Source organism: Myotis davidii, unplaced genomic scaffold (assembly GCF_000327345.1).
Source record: "Myotis davidii unplaced genomic scaffold, ASM32734v1 scaffold143, whole genome shotgun sequence".
NCBI classification, from domain to species: domain Eukaryota; kingdom Metazoa; phylum Chordata; class Mammalia; order Chiroptera; family Vespertilionidae; genus Myotis; species Myotis davidii.
In genome coordinates this window covers 5,599,920-5,619,382 of record NW_006294876.1, presented here as the reverse complement: position 1 = coordinate 5,619,382, position 19,463 = coordinate 5,599,920, and the positions used below count along the sequence as shown (strand labels likewise).

At 45.6% G+C, this 19,463-nt stretch overlaps 1 protein-coding gene across 1 annotated transcript in view; it reads right to left on the bottom strand.

The window, feature by feature from the left end:
* The window catches only part of DAP (death-associated protein), a 49,837-nt gene that overhangs the window by 29,286 nt on the left and 1,088 nt on the right, over positions 1–19,463 (bottom strand). Inside the window, exon 2 of the mRNA XM_006769454.2 lies at positions 8,148–8,247. Within this exon, the coding sequence (XP_006769517.1) occupies positions 8,148–8,247 (100 nt within the window). The remainder of the gene's footprint in view (positions 1–8,147; positions 8,248–19,463) is intronic.

Genomic DNA, 19,463 nt, shown 5'->3' with positions numbered 1-19,463 from the left:
AGAACATGGACACAGAACTTGGCTGGAGATTGTGGCTAGAGATCCTGGCAAGGCTGCTGATCAACTGAACGCTGTCTCTGTGTCATTCCTTCTTTGCCGACTCCGTCCACACCTTTGGGGACCCCTGGACCTGCTGGGGTTGGACCCCAGCATCTATACCTAGAAGGGGACAAATACTTCTTTTTAACATAAAAAGCTTTGTGGATCTTTACCAGTTTGGTGTTTTGCCCCATCCATTTCCCCCTGGGATGTGAATCATCCCTTTGTCCAGCATCTCCATGCTGTATGCTGCAGATGCTCCTGCCTGTTAGTCACCTATAGTCATCCCAATTATCAGATCCACTGTGGTGGCATTACAGTGCTTGTGTACAAGTCCACCCTTATTTTACTTAACAATAGTCCCCAAATCATTCACACAACTTTCATTACATTAAATTATAATTGTTCTATTTTATTAGTTATTGTTGTTAATCACTATACCTAATTTATAAATTAAACTTTATAAGTCTGTATGTAGAGGAGAAAAACATAGTATCTCTAGGACTTGGTACTATCTGCAGTTTCAGGCATCCACTGGGGGTCTTGGCACGTGTCCCCTGTGGATAAGCGGGGGTTAGTACTGCATTTTTTGAGTGCTCTGCATTCTGAGACAGTTGAAGTCAATGGAGTCTATTTAATAGAGGGTTTAAAAATTTCAGGCATAGTGACTGTAATGTAATAAACTCAATAAAGGCTCTTGTTTTTCTGTAGTTATTCTTATATGTAGCATTATTCTATGAAGTTAGTACATGTTTCATCCTATAAAATCCAACCACTGGAGAGTTGATTTAAATTCAGTTCACATGTTTATGTAATAAGAAAACACTGTTGATAAATACTGCAGTCCTTTGAGCAACACTGTAAAAAACAAAAGAGTCATCTGTTCCAAGAGGCTGCTGCCAGGCAGATGTGCAGAGCAGTGTCTGGAGGGGAAAACTGATAGCTCCACTTCCTTCCTCCTCTCCTTCCATCTGATAAGAGGAGCTCTCCCGGTGTGGAGGGGAGCGACAGTCTTGTAAGGAGGTTGGAGGCCAGCGAAGGGAGAGGGAGCAGGAAAGGGTGCTCAGAAGCTCATCAATCACACCTGATTTCCGCATCTGTTCTGGAACCAGATGTTGTGCCAACACTGCCTCCAAGCCAGTTACCAGCAGCCTGGGCACTGGAGAAAAGCCGGGCCTTCAGCACTTTCCTTCTCCCTCCCAAACCCAAGGCGTCCAGCCCGGCGCCTGTGACATATGGAGGCCCATATGCTCCCTTCCTTGGCGGAGCAGCGAGCCTTTGACTTGCTACCTGTCAGCCTTGTGCCTTCCTCTGGTGCTCATCTTCATGAAAAAAGAACTCAGAGACTGAGTTCCTGACAAGGCTAATGCCCACGACTTCTAGGACATAAAGTGCTGGGTCACACACATCATACTCTGTGTTCATTGGGCGGTTCTGGGAAACATTTTTTAAAATGCCCACGGTTGTGTTCCTATTGATCATCCTAATATACACATAGCCACAGGCTTCAAGGGAAATGTTTAATTTATACCGCATTCAACAGGAACACTGATAGTGGAGCCACCACTAAGCAATCAAGGACAAGGCAGTTCTTTGTGCTTGAGAGGACAAATGAGATAAACATGTGAATCTATTTACATTATTTTTAGCTAACAAAAACACCAGATGAATTAAGCTTTCTCCCTATGTACTATGTGGACTGTCTTGTTGTCTGCCTGACGGTCCTTAGGGCTTTGGAGGAAGGAGTGGGGCACCACCTGCAGGTCCCTGCACCCCTTCAGCTGCTTCCAATGTCCTGCAACATCTATACGACACTGTCTGGCTAATGGGGTAGTGAACTACATTCTATAGTTTTATCCTTGATATATCCCAAGCACCTAGAACTGTACTCAAATGTATTATGAATGGATTTTACATAAATTTTACAAAATTAACAAGTGGCTTAAAAAGATTCCTGCACAATAAACTGTTGGAGGACAAAAACACAAGTGAACAATAATAAAAAAGTTACACGTGTCCTAGTTTAAGTACTTCATGAGCCACATTACACATCTAACCAGATTTGACAAGAAGCTGCCTCCCCCACCAAGCCTGAAATCACCAAGAAGGTCCTTAGAAATTTAGATTTAAACCTAAATCATCAATGAGAACCCTCACCTCCAGGGACCTTGGGATAGTAGTAACTAATATTATAAACTCATAATAATTAGCACGACACTGAAGTAGTGCTTATTTCAACTTTATCTAACACATTAATATCCATTTGCATCCATTTTATAATTTATATAATGTTAGGATTGTATGAGGTATTTGAAATGAATATACACTTATTGGGGTGCAGGCACAAACCAGTCTATAAATTGACGGGCTGCGTGATCAAGCCTGAGCCCCCTCCCTGGTCTCAGAGCATCACCTGACTGGGGAGGCAGACTGTGCTCAACTGGGCAACTGTCCGCTGGCCTCAGCTAATAAAATTATTATTATACTGCCACTGCTGCTGGCCTGTCAACAGAGCTGGGGACTGCCAACAATGCCTAGTGGCATGAGGTGCTGCCTGCTTGTAATGGGTTGAATTGTGTCCCCCGCCCCAGATTCCTATGGTAATGTCCTAGCCCCAGTCCCCAGAATGTAACCTTATTTGGAAATAGTTAAGATGAGGTCATACTAAAGTAGAGTGAGCCCCTAATCCAATATGCCTGAGGTGCTTATGGAAAGGGAAACTGGACGCAGACAGGCACAGGGAGAAGGCCAGGTGAAAGTTACAGTTATGCTGCCACTAGCTGGGGAGCTACCAGCAGCTACAGGAGAGGCCTGAATAGATCCTCCCTCATGTTTCAGAAGGAGCGCGGCCCTGCTGACACCTTGACCTGGAACCTCAGGTCTCCAGAGCTGGAAGGAATACATTTCTATAGTTAAAACCACCAGTTTGTGGTCCTTTGCACACAGCACCAGGAAGCAGACACACTGCTTCTAGAGAGAGGCAGCCAGTCTAGGAGGAGGCTCTGCCCACTAAAATGGGATGAGAGTGGGTTCCTCTGAGCCCTTGCAGAGCCACGGAGAGCGGTGTTGCCATTAGGATGGACTGCAGACTGTAAGCACAGACAGACACTCGCCCTCCCTAGCAGCCTCTCCGATGCCATCAGCGTGCTCGCAGCCAACTCGGGTGCTTTCACGCTGGTGCCTGTGCTGTTCTGACAAGCCCTGTTCTGCTTAGTGCACTTCCTCGGGCTCTGGCACTACACGTTATTCCTGCTTGGAACATGCAAATCTATTTACATTTATTTTTCCTGCTCTGGCCCTGGAATTAACCACTTCTCCAAGAAACCCTGGTTCCCTTGATTGGGTAATGGTGTTTAAAACCAAGATCTGGGCCCTCAGGATGCTCATGGGTACATGGGTGTCAGGTTTTATTGTTTTTTGTTTGTTTGTTTGTTTTTAGATCTTCTCAGTGAACACAGCTGGGAACAGTAGGTGTGCATACTAATCCTCCCCATCTAGATCTATATCTGCATGTATGTATATGAGTATATATCTACTATCCATCCATCTATCCATTCATGCATCCAATCATGTATCCATCTACCTATCCATCCATCCATCCATCCACCCATCCACCCAACCACCCATCATCCATTCACCCACCCATCCATCCATCTATTTAAATCTAGGAGCTCATACTAATACTTCCAATTCCAACTCAACACCACAAAGTTCATTTTAATCTTCTCCCTTACCTATTTGTAACCTCTTTCTCTGACAGTAAGCAACTTGGCTCTCTCTACCACAATATATTTACTTATTTGTTTAATCTTAGTATACACATCAAGCAATTTCAGAATTGCTAATCCAATATACTCCTGTAAGAAACATATTTACTAACTGGAGTATACCATTTATGATTTTTTTTAACCTTATAGTATTTGATCAAAATACTGTATCCAAAGTTACTTAGGTTAGGTTTTTTTCTTTCCACTCCTTTCGATTGGTTATAGTAACTATGTAAACATCTGTATTACAGTTAGGTTCATCTGTTAATGCTTGTATCCCATTACAGGTCTTTCCCACATGATGGGTGGTTTGAGCTGTATGCTTATTTTTGGGTTATGTGAAACAGGACTGCAATCCTAACCAGAGCTGTAAAGAACTGAGCTCAGCCCACCCCCAGTCCACACCTAAACCCTTCCATTTCTAGTTCATTCTTCCCGTCACCTATTTTGTTTTATCTTGTACCAAGCCAGATTCATATTTGGGCTTTGTACTTGACAGGACTTCAGTACATGTTCGACACTAAACTGTTTTCTTTAGTGGCTCCTACTGAGTCCTGATTTCCATGCTATGTCTGCAACTTCTTCACATAATGCAACTTGCTCAACAAAAGGCTTTGAGGAAAATCATGGCTTTCCTTAATTGGGCCAGTTCTAAGATAGAAACCAGCAGCCACTCAGGAAAGTATCTATATATATAAAAGCCTAAGCGACCATTATGACCGAACAACCGGAATGACCAGAACGGCCGGTCAACCAGTCGCTATGATGCATACTGACCACCAGGGGGCAGATGCTCAACGCCGGAGCTGCCCCCTGGGTCAGTGCGCTCCCATAGCCAACCTCCCGTTCCCCCGCTTCCTCCCCGGCCGGCCAGCCCACCTCCTGCAGCCCTCCCCCCCCCCATAGGCCTCGATCACCAGCCAGGCCGAGGGACCCCACCCATGCACGAATTCGTGCACTGGGCCTCTAGTTAGTTAATAATAGTGAAGCCTATTACTCCTCTTGGATGTAAAGGGCCACAGGTAACTAGAAGTCAGCTGGACGGAAATTCTCGAGCAACATTTTCAGATTTCTTTTAAAAAATGCAGCACCTCAAAACAATTTGACAACATGGGAAATTATTTGTAAATCTCCAAAAAACTTAAGATTGAAAGGATTAAGAGTTGTATAAATATTTGCAATAAAAAATTACAAGTAAAAGCTGTGGTATTAGTACTTTTGGTCACAGAACAACCTCTTTAATGCTCTAGTTGTTCATTGTCCCTGTAATCAGTACTTGATTATCAGATTAATGAGGAAGGGAACCACCAGAGATGAGTGGGTAAACATAACACCAGTTTAAAAAACTATGGGAAGAAAAGCCAAGGGAGGAAATTGGCACCTGAGACCATGTACTTGTTTTCATATCCAGAGAACACTTAATCCAAACCTGAAAACATGCAAACTTCAGGATGAGGGTAATTTGATGTGGAAGTCACACACCACGACGCTTCCGAGAGAATAATTAAACGTTTGACAAACTCTGCAGTAAAGATAGGCCTGAAGTGTTTCCAGGCACTGAAACCTCGTTTTACCCTGACAATTAGACCACCTACTGATGTGAGGCTGCACGGGTAGGATTATGGGCTTGAGGAATATGGAAACAGTTATGGGCAACCCCATAATTTATTCGTTTATTTTATAAAGGGATCCAGAGTCACAGTCTATGTTGATCCTAGAAATATTCTGCCAATTCAGGGACTTCAATAGCATACTGGCCACCACCAGCTGTGTATCACTGGGTCGGAGAGCCTCCTAAGCCTTGGTTTCTTCATCTTTCTCATGGTCACAGTCATAGCAACGCACAGGTGTGTGAGCTTTAAACTCAACTGAAGCACTCAGCAGTGCCCAGCACCAAGCAGGCACACCATTGGTAAGCACAGCCTAGTGGCTAAGGGTGAGGTCTCTGGACCCAGCCGCCACTGCTAGGAAGCTGGCTCGGCCACTCATTACTGTGTGAGCTTCGAAAAGTTACTTGCCCTCTCTGAGCTGCTGGAACAGGGCCAGACTCATTGCACTCTAAAATATGAGGGAGGATGACTGACTAGAACTCTTCAGTCAGCCCGGGAGAACACGGGGAGAGCCCGGTGGTGGAAGTAAACCAGTACACAGGGCACCAGGCACACAGAGCACAGGTCAGCAGCTTGACTCCACGGAGGCTGACCCCACCCACCTGCCCATGGTGTGCCAAGAGCAAAGCTGAAGTCAGGAGGACAAGAGCGAGCACACCTACAGGAAACCTATGACAGCCACTGGGCTGCAGGGAACAAAGAACCCTTGCTCGTGTGCTACGCAAACCCTACTCTGCAGTCAGCCTGCTACGCAATCCTTGGTTCCAGAGAGAACACACCTTCGTGGTGAGCATGATGCTACACTCTAGAGTCCTGGGTGCCCGCTCCCTTCTCTGCAATCATTCATTCTTTGGCATATTTATTTAAACGGCGCATCTTCCATAAATGCCACATTCCACCTCATGAAAAAAAATCAATAGAAAGAAAACACATGGGCTGTTATGTCCTTATTTATAAACATGATAATAAACTATCACCTCTCACTGTATTGACACTGCTACATAGGAAAAAGCTATTTGTACCTTCTGCCACTTACAATCACATGAACTTTCTGGAATTTTTTTTCCAGGCATGGCTTTCTCTCTCATCCTCTTTCTTCCCTCTTAAGGAAACAAGTGGATATGAAGAAGAGGCATCCCAGGTTTTCTAGTGCAGAAATATCTCCAGGCCCACATGCTCTCATCCTTCATTCAAGAATCTTCTGAAAGTTCAGTTTCCTTATAACTCGTACGGAAGCAAAACTTATCTGAACTGACCCAAGCATGTAGATTTGAAAATGTGAACATCACACCAGGTCACAATACACTGCCCAAAACCCCACTAGGGGCTCTAATTGGAATGTGCACTCTTTTATTCTCCTAAAGTCTGTATCACTGGTCCAAAAACCCCTAAATTTTTCACTGAACTGAAGCAGGCCCCAAGATTTTCAGACCCAGGACTGTGGACCTGTAGGTGTTACTGATGCTGTTATGTTACAAACACAGCTTTGTGAAAATAGCTGCTGAGGAAGATAATGCTAGTTTTCTTTAAACCACTTCTTTTAAAACCGGAACTTGGCTGGACCTTCAGGTTGCTGATCTCATGATTTAAAATGGGCAAAAGTCACTCAGAAACTTCGTCCCAAATTTTGTCTGCCCATCAAGTGACTGCAGGGTAACTCATAGCATCCAAAGATTGCAGAAAACATCCAGAGATTCAGCACATACATGAGCGGACCGGTGGGGCCCACATGGGGCCACCAAGAATATGCACATTCCTTTCTAGGGGGCACAAGCTTGTAGGAGCAATTCAGTTGGAAGCCTGGCCTGCTCAGGACCCTGTAAGGCTTGGGTTTAAATTCCTGCCCCATCCACTTGCAAGGCACACAGTGTGGGCAAGTTTATCGTCTCTCTGGACTTGAGTTTCCCATGGGTAAAGCAGGAGAATACACCTCCTATTAAGGACTACTGGACTGAAACTAAACAATGCGCCTAATCCACAGGAATACAGGTTAGCTGCTTTCCACACCCTTCCTACACGTTCTTTCCTCCTCTGGGGGAGACACTGTCTAGCGACAAGTTGTAAGGTAGAAAGCTCATTGATCACGTTCTTCTATGTGGACAAGCTCAGGGAGGCATATGCATTTCTGGTGCATGTCTATGTATTATAAGGTAGGAGGATACAGATCGATACCCAGGTCCTTGAACCAAACTTGACATCAGAACCTCCAAGGAAAATAGTTCATTAACAGAGATGGGGGAATGCAGGGAGACGAGCTGTAATGCAGGGAGAGGAGCTGTCTGGGAGCCAGGGGGCTGGGACCGAGATGTCATTTAGGGACACCTGTGTGTGGCTGTGCTGATTCTCGATTTGGCTGAAGAACTGGGAGAGCCCAGGTGCGTGTGGACCTTTTTACAATCAACAGTTCTCTCCCCTGGCTGCACAGAACACCAGGCCCACCCAAGATTCAGCTGGTGTGGCATTTTCAAGGTCTCCAGGCTGCTGCCCACAGATTGAGGGCATATGCTCAGATGCAGTCAGGGAGGGTGTGTTCCAGATGCCCCTTTCCTCCCCAGGCTGAGAATACAAATATCTCCCCCCCGCTCCCCGCTGATTAGAAAAGGAAAAATACACAGCAGCGGCCCCAAACAGCCCAGGAGTTATCAGAAGCACAGGACAGAGAACAAACATTAATGTGTAACTGAATAATGGTATTTGTGCCACACGCTCAGAGTCACCAGCACTCTCCTACCTGGGCTCGGTCTCCCACTCCTCCTCGTCCTTGTCTTTCTCTTCTTTGGTGTCTCCAGAATGCGGGTGTTTCTGCACGATTCGCATTCCACCAGCTTTCACTAGAAAGAAAGCGAAGAGGGTGTGGTCAGTGTGGAAACGGAACCTCTAGAAGATCAGGGGAACCAGCTCCAAAGTTTTTAGGTGCCCCCTGGCCACCAGTTAGTTCAGATAACCTGGCATCAGTGGCAGTGATTAACAGAAAGTTAGTGCTGTTGGGGGAAGAGTCACTATGACATAGCACTCAGCCCAGCCTCACAGATCCACTTCGAAACTCCCCATGGCTCCTGTTTGCTTTTGGTCTCATAGGTATTTCATAAGAGCAGTAGTGTAACCAGAGTACGAATCATTAGACAGAGTGGCTGTTGCTTTAGGTCCTGCATGTCTTCTTGACACAACAAGATCCCACTGAATCCCTGCCCTGTGATACTTTCTCAAATAATGATGATGCTTTAAAAAAATTTTTTTTTGACTGGTCCTGCATTAGTTTTTATTTTTCAATAACAGTTGACATACAATATATTAGTTTCAGGTGTACATCATAGTGACTCAACATTTACAAACCTTACACGAAGTGATCCCCATGGTAAGCCTAGTACTCACCTGTCACTGTAGTTATTACAATATCATTGACTATATTCCCTATGCTGTCCTTTACATCCCATGACTTATTTTATGACTGGAATTTTGTACTTGTTGATCCCCTCCCCCTTTCACCCACCTTTCACCCTCTCCCCTTTAGCAAATATCAGTTCGTTCTCTGTATCTCTGAGTTTACGTGTTTCATTTTGTTTGTTAGATTCCACCTGTAAGTGAAATCATACAGCATTTGTCTCCAATGATGCTTCCGATGGGGTGACCTAGCTGCAGGTGACATGGGACAGCTACTGCCACATTCACAGAGGCTGCTCAGGTGGCAGCCAAGTTGTCTGCTGAAGCCCTTCCCAGACTGTGCTGTGAAACCGAGTGCTGGTGGATGTCAAGTTAATTTTTTAAAACAGCTTGACATATAATTCACATACAATCCAATTCACCCATTTAGAGCGTACAACTCAGTTTGAGTGTATTCGGAGTTGTACAACCATCGACACAATCAACTTGAGAACATTTCATCTCCCCAAACAGAAACCTCAAATCAAAATGGTCATCCCCTAATCCGTCCTCTCCCCCAGCAACCAGTCATCTGGGTTTTCCTATTCTGGACATTAGACATCAATGGAATCATAAAATGTGTGGCCTTTGCTGACTGGCTTCTTTCATTCAGCATGTTTTCAAGGATCATCCATGTTGTAGCATGTGTCAGTATTCATTCTTTTTTATGATTGAATAATATTCCATTGCTTGGGTAGACCACATTTAGTTCATCGAATCATCTGCTGATGGACATTTGGTTGTTTCTACATTGGCTGTTATAAATGATGCAGCCATGAACAACTTGTGTACAAGGTTCTGTGTAGATACATGAACATACACCTTCATTTTCTTGGGTATACACCTAGCAGTGGAATAGCTGGGTTACAGAATGACTCTATAGTTACCATTTTGAGAAACTCTAAAGCCACAGCATCACTTTCTATTCCAGCCAGTTTGAGGGCTCTGACTTCTCTACATGCTCACCGACACTGTTACCGCCTATCTTTTCAGTCACAGCCACCCTAGTGGGTGTGAAGTGATATCTTATTGTAGTTTGATTTCCATTTCTCAATGGCTAATATATTAGTACTGTTTTGTAAGAAAAAAACAAAAAAAATGTGGACTCTAGGACAGCCGTGGGCAAACTACGGCTCGCGGGCTGGATCCGGCCCGTTTGAAATGAATAAAACTAAAAAACAAAACAAAACAAAAAAAAAACCGTACCCTTTTATGTAATGATGTACCGTACCCTTTTATTAATGATGCTTACTTTGAATTTATATTAGTTCACACAAACACTCCATCCATGCTTTTGTTCCGGGCCTCCGGTCCAGTTTAAGAACCCATTGTGGCCCTCGAGTCAAAAGTTTGCCCACCCCTGCTCTAGGATCTGTTAAGTGTGGGAAATGCTAGGTTGAACAGCATTAAATGGGTTTCTTCAAGCCAGATTTCTTGCCCCGTACTGTGCATTATGAAGCTCTATGAGGCGCACAGTGTGCTGTCTTTCCCAAATGCCTTTGACCACAGAATTTTTATCCCAAGTTATCATCCTTTAGGACTATAGTGTTCCACAGGATAGAGTCTGGAAATGCTGGCCCTGTTTAAGAAAACCAGTCTTATGTGGTTACTAGACCGGGCTTTGTGTCAGTAAGCTCCTCCTCCATGTTCTCACCTATGTGGTCTCAGACTCAGCCCCTTAAAGCCTCACTGTTTCATCTGCAAAAAGGGGATTAGAGCAGCACCCTAAAATCTACAAATCTGAATGAGAAGAGGCTGTTGAAATCCTAATCCACAATGTGATGGTGTTTAGAGGCAGGGCCTTTGAGAGGTGATTAGGTCATGAGAGTGGAGCTCTCAAAAATGGAGTTAGAGCCCCTATAAGGAGACCCCAGAGAGCACCCTTGCTCCTTCCACCACGTGAGGATAGAGAAGAACCAGGAAACAGACCCTCAGAGACACCAAATCTGATGGCACCCTGACCTTGGACTTGCAGCCTGAATGAAGAGCTGCTGTTTATAAGCCACCAGTCTGTGGTAGTCTGTCAAAACAGCCCAAATGGGCTAAGACAGAGGCGTGTGGTAGCCTTGGCACAGGCAAGAATATGAGAGAAAGCAGAGCCATGCAACTGCACTCATGGCCCCCAGGCTCAGCACCCTCCCCCCACCATACCCCCTAGGACAGGCTCTCCCAGTGGCTGTCCTGGTTCAGCTCCCATCTCAATCCAGTCCACCTGTCCTCATTTCAAATTTGGTTGGACCCTGCTGATTAGGAAAGTCCAGACAAGTTTCTTTATGATCCTGAAGAACAGGAAAGAGAATGTGAAATACCTGCCCAGGCTCACACACTTCGAGGAGATTAGCTTTCACTGTCCCTGGGAGGGTTGGCCAGCCCCTGAAGCTGGTGATGCCAGCTCCATGGCCAACATTCCCTCGCAGTATCCATCAGAAAAAGGCAAGGCAGGGTTTACTCATTTCTTGTGTTTTTAATCCTTTTATATACTTAATCATTTTAGACATACCTGTCTTATAGGTGTCTATCCAATTATTTTATTACCTGAGGTCCTTGGGAGTCTAATCTACTGCCTGTGTTTGTCTGCTGACTCTCCTGTTGGGTGACTGTGGGTTATGAGCTGTTTCCAGTAGGGCTTCAGCTGTGGGATCCTCTGGGCCTGGCATGCAGGCAGCATCCTTTGGAGGGATGCTGCAGGAGCTCTGTCGGGCCAGGAGTACAGGCACCTGGAAACTTTTTTTATGTCAGATTCCTCAGGAACTGGGAAAGTGCAAATCTGAACTCACAGCCCATGTAAAGGCAGGCCTGCATTCAGATTCCCAAGGACACTTTCTCCATCTGAAACAGAGCAGCTCCCTCACCATCCCACAGCCAGATTGCTTTCCCCCACCCTTTCTCCATGGGTTTGGCCTCTGAGTGCCCAGCTTCCCACTGGCGTTTTGGATTAAATGAGGCTGCTGGGATGGGCCCTAGTCCAGTGTGACTGGTGTCCTAATAAGAAAAGGAAGAGACACCAGGTCGCTCTCTGCCTCAGTGGACCCAAGGCTCATTCTGCTGTAAATTTCAGCTTCTTCTTTGAGGGTGGTTCCCTCACTTTGGGGGATTTCCCTCACTTTGGACTCAATTTAAAAACAAGAAAACAAAAATACCATTTGCAGGTGGCTTATCAAAATTTCTGTTATGTAGGATGCCAAACCTTAAGAAATGGAGACTGAAAATAAAATCTGTAGCACGTTTAAGATAATTTACTACTCTATTGAAATAAATGGGTTTTTTTGTTTGTTTTGTTTTATAATCCTCACCAGAGGACATTTTTTCCATTGATTTTTTTAGTGAGAATGGAAGGGAGGGGGAGAGACAGAGAGAGAGAAACATCGATGCAAGAGAGACACATTGACTGGTTGCCTTCCCCACACGCCCCCATTGGGGTCAGGGATCATCCTGAAACCTAGGTATGCGCTCTTCACCGCAATTGAACCTAAGACCCTTCAGTCCGCAGGCCGACACTCTAGTCACTGAGCAAAACTGGCTAGAGTTTTTGTTTTGCCAAAGAATAATGAAATAATTGTCCCACTAAATGTTATTGTTTTTTAAATTCACCCCCTTCCCATGTCCATTAGAATTTGATTAAAAGTGCACCTGTGGGCTGAACTGTGGTCTCTCCAAATTCATTTGTTGAAGCCCTAACTCCCATAACCTTGGAGATAGGGCCTTTAAGAGGTGACTAGGTTAAAAAGAGGCTGTTAGGTGGGGCCCTAATCTAATGTGACTGGTGTCCTTATAAGGAGGAGAAAAGACACAAGGATGCAGGTGCACAGAGGGAAGGCCCCATGAGGACAGTGAGAAGGCAGCCATCTATCTGCAAGCCAAGGGGAGAGGCCTCAGGAGAAACCAGACTGCAGCACCTTGATCTTGGACTTCCAGCCTCCAGAATGGCGAGAAAATAAATTTCTGTTGTGTAAGTCACCCAGTCTGTGATATTTTGTTATAGCAGCCTGAGCAAGCTAATAGTTGCTCATTTAAAAATGATCTCTGAATCATTTCAATTTAGCAGACAAAGAACTTAAAAACTGTAACTCACAGATGTTTTCAAGAAACCAAAAGTAAAAAGGGCTGTGCAAGTGACTACAAAGAACACAATGCATGTCCAGGTGACATTTAAAATAACCGTCAGCTGAAGCTCACAGGGTGGCCTGTCCACCCTTCTGTTGAAGTAAGTCCACATGACAAAGCTCAGTCACTCTGCATTAGCCCTTCCTTTAACTTAGTTTATAAAAACAATTAATTTCACACACCCCTCACAGTGTGTGTGGTAATTAATGCAGCCATAAAAAGTGACAATAAAAATAATAACTCAGGGCTGAGACAGATTTATTTTAACTTGAAATCCTGCCAAAAATATGACAGCATGTATTTATTGGGATTGTTTTATCATTGCTACTAGAACTCTTCATTTGTGAAAATACAAAAGCAGAATTATTTTTGCAGAAATCTTTGTGGAATATTTGCAAATGTAAGTATTTTTATGAAAGACCTAAGAAAAAAATCCTAGATTTTTGTTGTGGTTGTTATTCACATGAGAGCTTCAAATTTAAAGAACAAGCTTCCTCCTAGCAGAAGTGCCAGGCAGAGGTTACGGGCACGGATCCTCGAGCCAGACTCCTGGGCTCAGGTCTCAGCTCTGCCCATGTGCTTGTGTGCGTGCATGTGTCTGGGCAAGTTGCTAACTCTATCTGTGCCACAGGGTCCCCTGTGTGTGAAGAAAGGGTGACAATGCTCTCTCCCTGTCCCCCAGGGATTCACTGAGGACTAAATGAGCTAACACACGTGACACACTGCCAGTGGGGCTTGGCACACGGCAAATGTTCATCTGTCATCTACTCTCATTGAATGGGTTTTAACAATTGGCATCTAGTACTTGGAGAGACTTCAGTCTTCGAGTCCTTGGTATGTCAATGTCTCCTCACTGCCGTGTCCTTATATGTAAACTGCAGATGCTACCACGACTCATGGGGTTATGAAGGAGTTAAGTGACACCCTGCAGAGTGCTCCCCACACGGCTCTCCAATGACGTGGTCAGCTCCCCCTCACCAGGACGGCGTCAGTGCACCATCTCAGCAAGGAAGCTTCTGGAGAATCGCAGATCCTGGATAACTAACTTTGCTGCTCTTCACCTCACTATGTGCCAGGCATCGTTCTAGCCACTGGCCACATGTCCTCGCACTTTACAGTAACCCTGGGAGTAGGTCCCCAGACCTGAGTGGGGAAGCCAGTGGCCCAGTCATGCAGCCAGGACTGCAGAGCTGATCAGACCCCTCAGCCTGTGCCCTGAACCCCTCCCTGCAGGCCTTTCCTCCTCAGACCTTCCAGGAAACCGTATCATTGCTCCTCAGAGCTCAGAGAAACACAAAGTGCTGGCCTGTGGGCAGGTTCTGGGCACTCTGTGCCCCAGGTGGGGGTGGACTTGCGTTTGATGTTAAAAGTCCTCTGCGGAGCAGCTTCCTGCCCCAGGGGCAAAGGGAGTGAAGGAGGCTTGCTCCTCAGTCAGACTTGGCCAGGTAAGAAATAATGAGGAAGCAACTGATCACATAAACTCCCAAGGCCGGGCAGCCCCTCGGATGTCGGGGTGCCTCCTGGGAAAGGGAGTCACCGATAGCTCGCTCTCTACTCCTGCACAACAGGCTGGAAGACCCACCACTGGAAGACAGGCAGGGGGATGAAAGGGGTCTCCCCAGGGCCGCTCACGACTGTAAGTGCCCCATGAACCAGGGTGTGGGTTTTAGCAGGAAGCGGGAAGGCTGTTGATTCACACAAATGTCCCCAAAGCACTGACTCAGGTGCGAGAGCTAGACTTGCAAGTGTATGTCAGTTTCGTTCTTGCTGGAACGTTACTCTGGAATGTTCTACTGGAATGTTACTCAAAGGAAAGCCAATCTACCAAATAGTAGAGGACTGTTCAGGTGGGAACAACACAGAAGACCATCAGGACAGTAGTCCAAGAGTGAACCTAATCATCTCCGGCACAGCCATGCAGTGGCAGGTAAGCAAAGGGGAAATGGACCTGGCCCACCCTGGAACCAGTGAGATGAGGAGGGACAAGGCCGAAGGACCATCTCAGTGCAGAGAATGGCTCTACCAGGAGAGGGAAGACTCCTGGGCAAGCAAACATTTCTTCATGTCTGTGGGGGCTGCTGGATCTGAGGTGGGGGCCCCACAAAGAGAAAGTGGAGAGGATAAAGGGGGAGAGGCAGAGAAAACCTGTGGGGAGACCGGGCACCCCAGATGAAGAGTTACGGGGAACCCAAGAAGAACCCTGTTCCCGAGACTGAGTGGGGTCTTTCAGGTCCGTGGGTGGCGAGTGGAAGTCATGGCTTGTGCTAAAAGATGAGCCCCAGGTAAGTTATAGAAATTGTACCCCTGATGTCTCAGAAAGCTGAGGAAGAAGGGAATTGCTATTCTGCACTTTGAATCATAGTTTGTCAAGGTGGGAAGGTTGTTAAACCATACAGGGGCACTCCATTCACTTTCCAGAGGAGGCCATGAAACTGAGAGCTGTGCCGTGGAGCATCAGATCAGAGCTAGACATGCCATGCTCTGTCTTCCACAGTAGTGTGCACTCCATTCCACAATGTGGCTGTGACACAAAGGGCAGGCTGCCTGGTGATGGGCCCAGAGCAGCTGTGGGCTGTCCTGGAGTTAAGGGAGGCTGATTTCAGGAAGTCCAGGGAAAAATAGGATCCATGCCTGGAGGTGCTCTGGAAAAGCCTAGCACTGGGGGCTGGATAGGTGTTCACCCATCCCAACCCCAGCCTCCCTTGCAGTAGGTTTGAGGCCATTTGCCTGGGTTGTGGTGAAGTAGGGAGAAAAGAGCCCGTGGTAGGCAGCGTGATGTCCCCACCCTACAGATGTCCACACTCATGTTCCTGGGCCCTGTGAATGTATTGGGTGTCATGGTAAGGGGCATTAAGGTTGCTATTTCATGGTTTTAAGCTGCCCATAAAATAAGACTATTTTGGATTATCCAGGTGAACCCATTATCATCATCTGGGTGCTGCAATGCAGCAAGGGGAGGAAGAAGAATCAGGGTCAGAGTATGTAATTGAGAAAGACTTGACCAGCCACTGCCAGCTTTGAAGATGGAGGAAGGGGCCACACACCGAGGCATGGGGCAGCCTCTGGAAGCTGGAGAGGTAAGAAAACAGACTCTTCCCTTGAGCTTTCAGAAGGGACCAACCCTGCAGACACCTTGATTTTAGCCTGGTGAGACCATTTGGACTTTTCACCTGTAGAACTGTAAGGTAATAAAGCTGTGGCCGAAGCCGGTTTGGCTCAGTGGATAGAGCGTCGGCCTTCGGAATGAAGGGTCCCAGGTTCGATTCCGGTCAAGGGCATGTACCTGGGTTGTGGGCACATTCCCAGTAGGAGATGTGCAGGAGGCAGCTGATCGATGTTTCTCTCTCATGATGTTTCTAGCTCTCTATTCTCTCTCCCTTCCTCTCTGTAAAAAATCAATAAAATATATATTTTTTAAAAAGATAATAAAGCTGTGTTCTGTTAAGCCTCTGTTTATCATGTTTTGCTACTGCAGCCACAGGAAACTAACACAGTGACACATGCCACTCATAGGCTGAACCATAAGGCATCTTTTACTCCTGTCTGATTAATATAACAAAGAACTGAATTATTTTGAAATCACTACGAAGATCTACAAAAATCACTATTTCTCACTTTACTTTCAATAAATACAATTGTTTTCTACTTCCATTTGACTCAGGTCTAGAAGGGCTGTGAGGCCTACTTTTCATAACCTTATATGAACTATTAATGTTCAACACTAGTAGATATTAGGTTTATGAGAACTGTATTGACATATGGCTTTGACTCCCCTGGCAAATGGAGAGGACCGGGGCCAGCAAAATGTATTTAATGAAGAGATGTTAGCCACATCACTGCCATCAACTCATAAATCTCACACCCTGGGAAGAGACACAGGGTGTGTGATGGAGCTCCTTGTGCAAAGGGCTGCTGAGATTCCAAGAGGCAAAGGACCTACAGGCTGGTCCCCCTGAACTCACTAGCTTTGAAAGGAGACACTCCAAATGGTTTGGCCAGTTCTTAAAATAGAGTTGTCCTCTTTATCCCAACTGTAAGGTAACTGTCAGTTAATGAGTGAATAAGAGGCAAGGGCTTTAAACAGTGCCAGTGAAGGCCAGCAGAATGCACCACCACGAAATATGCCTCTTTGGCAGAAGGGCTGTTTTGAGCTGATTAAAACCAGCAGAGAAGGAAAACCTCAGAAAACCGAGAAGCTATCCTTTCATAAGGGACGTTTACATTAGTAATGGAAATTTCCCTGTGTATCTCCCTCTCTACTAGAAAGGGAAGCAGGATTACATCACAAGAGAACCTGAAATCTGTATAACAACCTTACCCTGGTTTACCTGGCTTTTTCTGGAAACCTCCCATAACTGGCTCCCTACTCCCCAATGTTTTTTTTTTTGTGAGTGTGTGTTGTTAATTCTCACCCAAGGATATTTTTCCATTGATTTTTAGAGAGAGTAGAAGGGACGGGGAGAGACAGAGAGAGAAACATCGATGTGAGACACATCGATTGGTTGCCTCCGGCATACACTCTGACCAGGGCGGGGGATTGAGCCTGCAACTGAGGTATGTGCCCTTGACCGGGATCAAACCCAGGACCCTTCAGTTCACAAGCTGATGCTCTATCCACTGAGCAAAACTGGCTAGGGCCCCAAGGTTTTTCTTTTGTCTTTAGTTGAAGTTGGTATTTACGGTGGTGGCTTGGGCCATTTCAGGGAATTACTCAGTTTTCTTGTGTCTCTCCCATGTGTAGAGGAGGTATTCCTGTTAATAAACTTCGGTTTGTTTTTCTCTTATTAATCTGTCTTTATCACAGGAGGTGGGGAGAGGTGTCTCGGCCAGGAACCTAGAAGGGTAGAGGGAAAATTATTTACCCTTCCCTATACCAGGCACATTAACACTCAGCAAATGTTGTTACTACTTGCAGTTTAGATGCTATCTAAACTGGATGAGAGTCACACCTGCATCCCTATTGCACACTGGAGACAGCGCAGAGATAGAGAACACTGCAGGCCCCGCATGCTCTGGGGAAGTGAGAGGTGCTACGAAGCTCTGAAGAAACTCACTCAGAAGCTACTTATTGTGTATTTTTGTACCAGGCACTGTGCGAGCTCCTGGGGATGAAGCTATCACCATGACCCAATCCTGGAAGCAAGAAGAGAGGCAGACAGGTGGAGGTAAAGGTGACAAGGAAAACAGCTAATTTTGTGAGAATGCACTGGATACCGGTTCAGACAGCAACAATGAGAAAACACAGAAGAACATGAAGATAGTCATGAAAGATAATTTTATTGTTTCCGATTGAGGATTTAAGCACAAGTCTGTGTTATCCAATTTAAGCACTTAATGAAAGTGTACCCAAAATTTTCAAGGCTGTTATTTTTGATGTATGAACTGTGCTCTTGGCTATACTTGATAATTATCTTTATTATAGTGAGTTGCCTTTATATTTGTTTGTTTTTAACATCAGGTCTGCAGTATGTCCTATTCTCTGGCCATGCCAGAGTAAATAAGAATATTCAAATACCCCTAGCTTTTTGCTAAAAAGAGCTTTCCCACAGGAAAGTGGATCTGAGGCAAAATACTGCACATGACAAAAAGTCCCCTTCTAACCTGTACCTCTGGACCAAGATGCCAGGTTCTACCTCTAACTCTGGGCAAATATGACTGGCCTTGGAAAATGGGGAATGCCAGTGACAGTTCATTAAGCAGTTCCTGTGAGATTGAGACCCCAAAGGCTACAGGCTCTTCCCTGAAGTCACTTGAAGAGGTTGTCTGTGGGATTAACTGCCCTTGAACTTCGATTCTGATGAATGGAAGGGGGAGCTCCAGTGAGAGTTACAGTGGCAAAGGCAGTTCTGCTCTACGATGACACCCCCAAACCTCCCATTTCATAGATTAGGAAAACTGAGCCCTAGAGAAGCGATGGGTCTCAAAACTTAGAACCCAAGTTCATGGCTACACCGGCATAAGTAAGTTGGCTCCTCTCCCCTTTAGCATAAATAAGCTATTTAATTTTAATTCACAAGGCCTAGCTGTTCAGAATTCGAAGAAAACCCGTCTTTCATGGAATTTCTCCAGGGAGTTAATATGCACAGTTCACGTCTGCGATCTTAAAAATCTCCACGTGGAAATGCCTCTATGTGCAACTTAGTTACTACTACCTTGATTTGGTCTCATCCCAACTTACTGGCTTTACTGCCACTCCTTACCCTGGGACAGGGGAGTGTAAAGAAAGGCGTTCCCGCCGGCAGTGCTGCCAGGTCATCAGCAGCCAGCAGATGGGCACGGACCCACTGAGGCAGACACTAAAGGTCAGGCTATCTTTACAGGAAATCTCTTTGAGGTACTTTTTATTTTATTTTTTTAAACAAATGGAACACAAAGGCCCCAAAGCCCATTTCCCACTGCAGCGGGACTACTTTCTAAAACCCCAAGCCCGTTAAGTCGCAGGTATCGGTTAGCCGTATTCCTGCCCTAGTCCAGGCAGTTTTTGGTGGTTGTTGAGAGCTGCTTTCAGCAGTTCAAATATTAG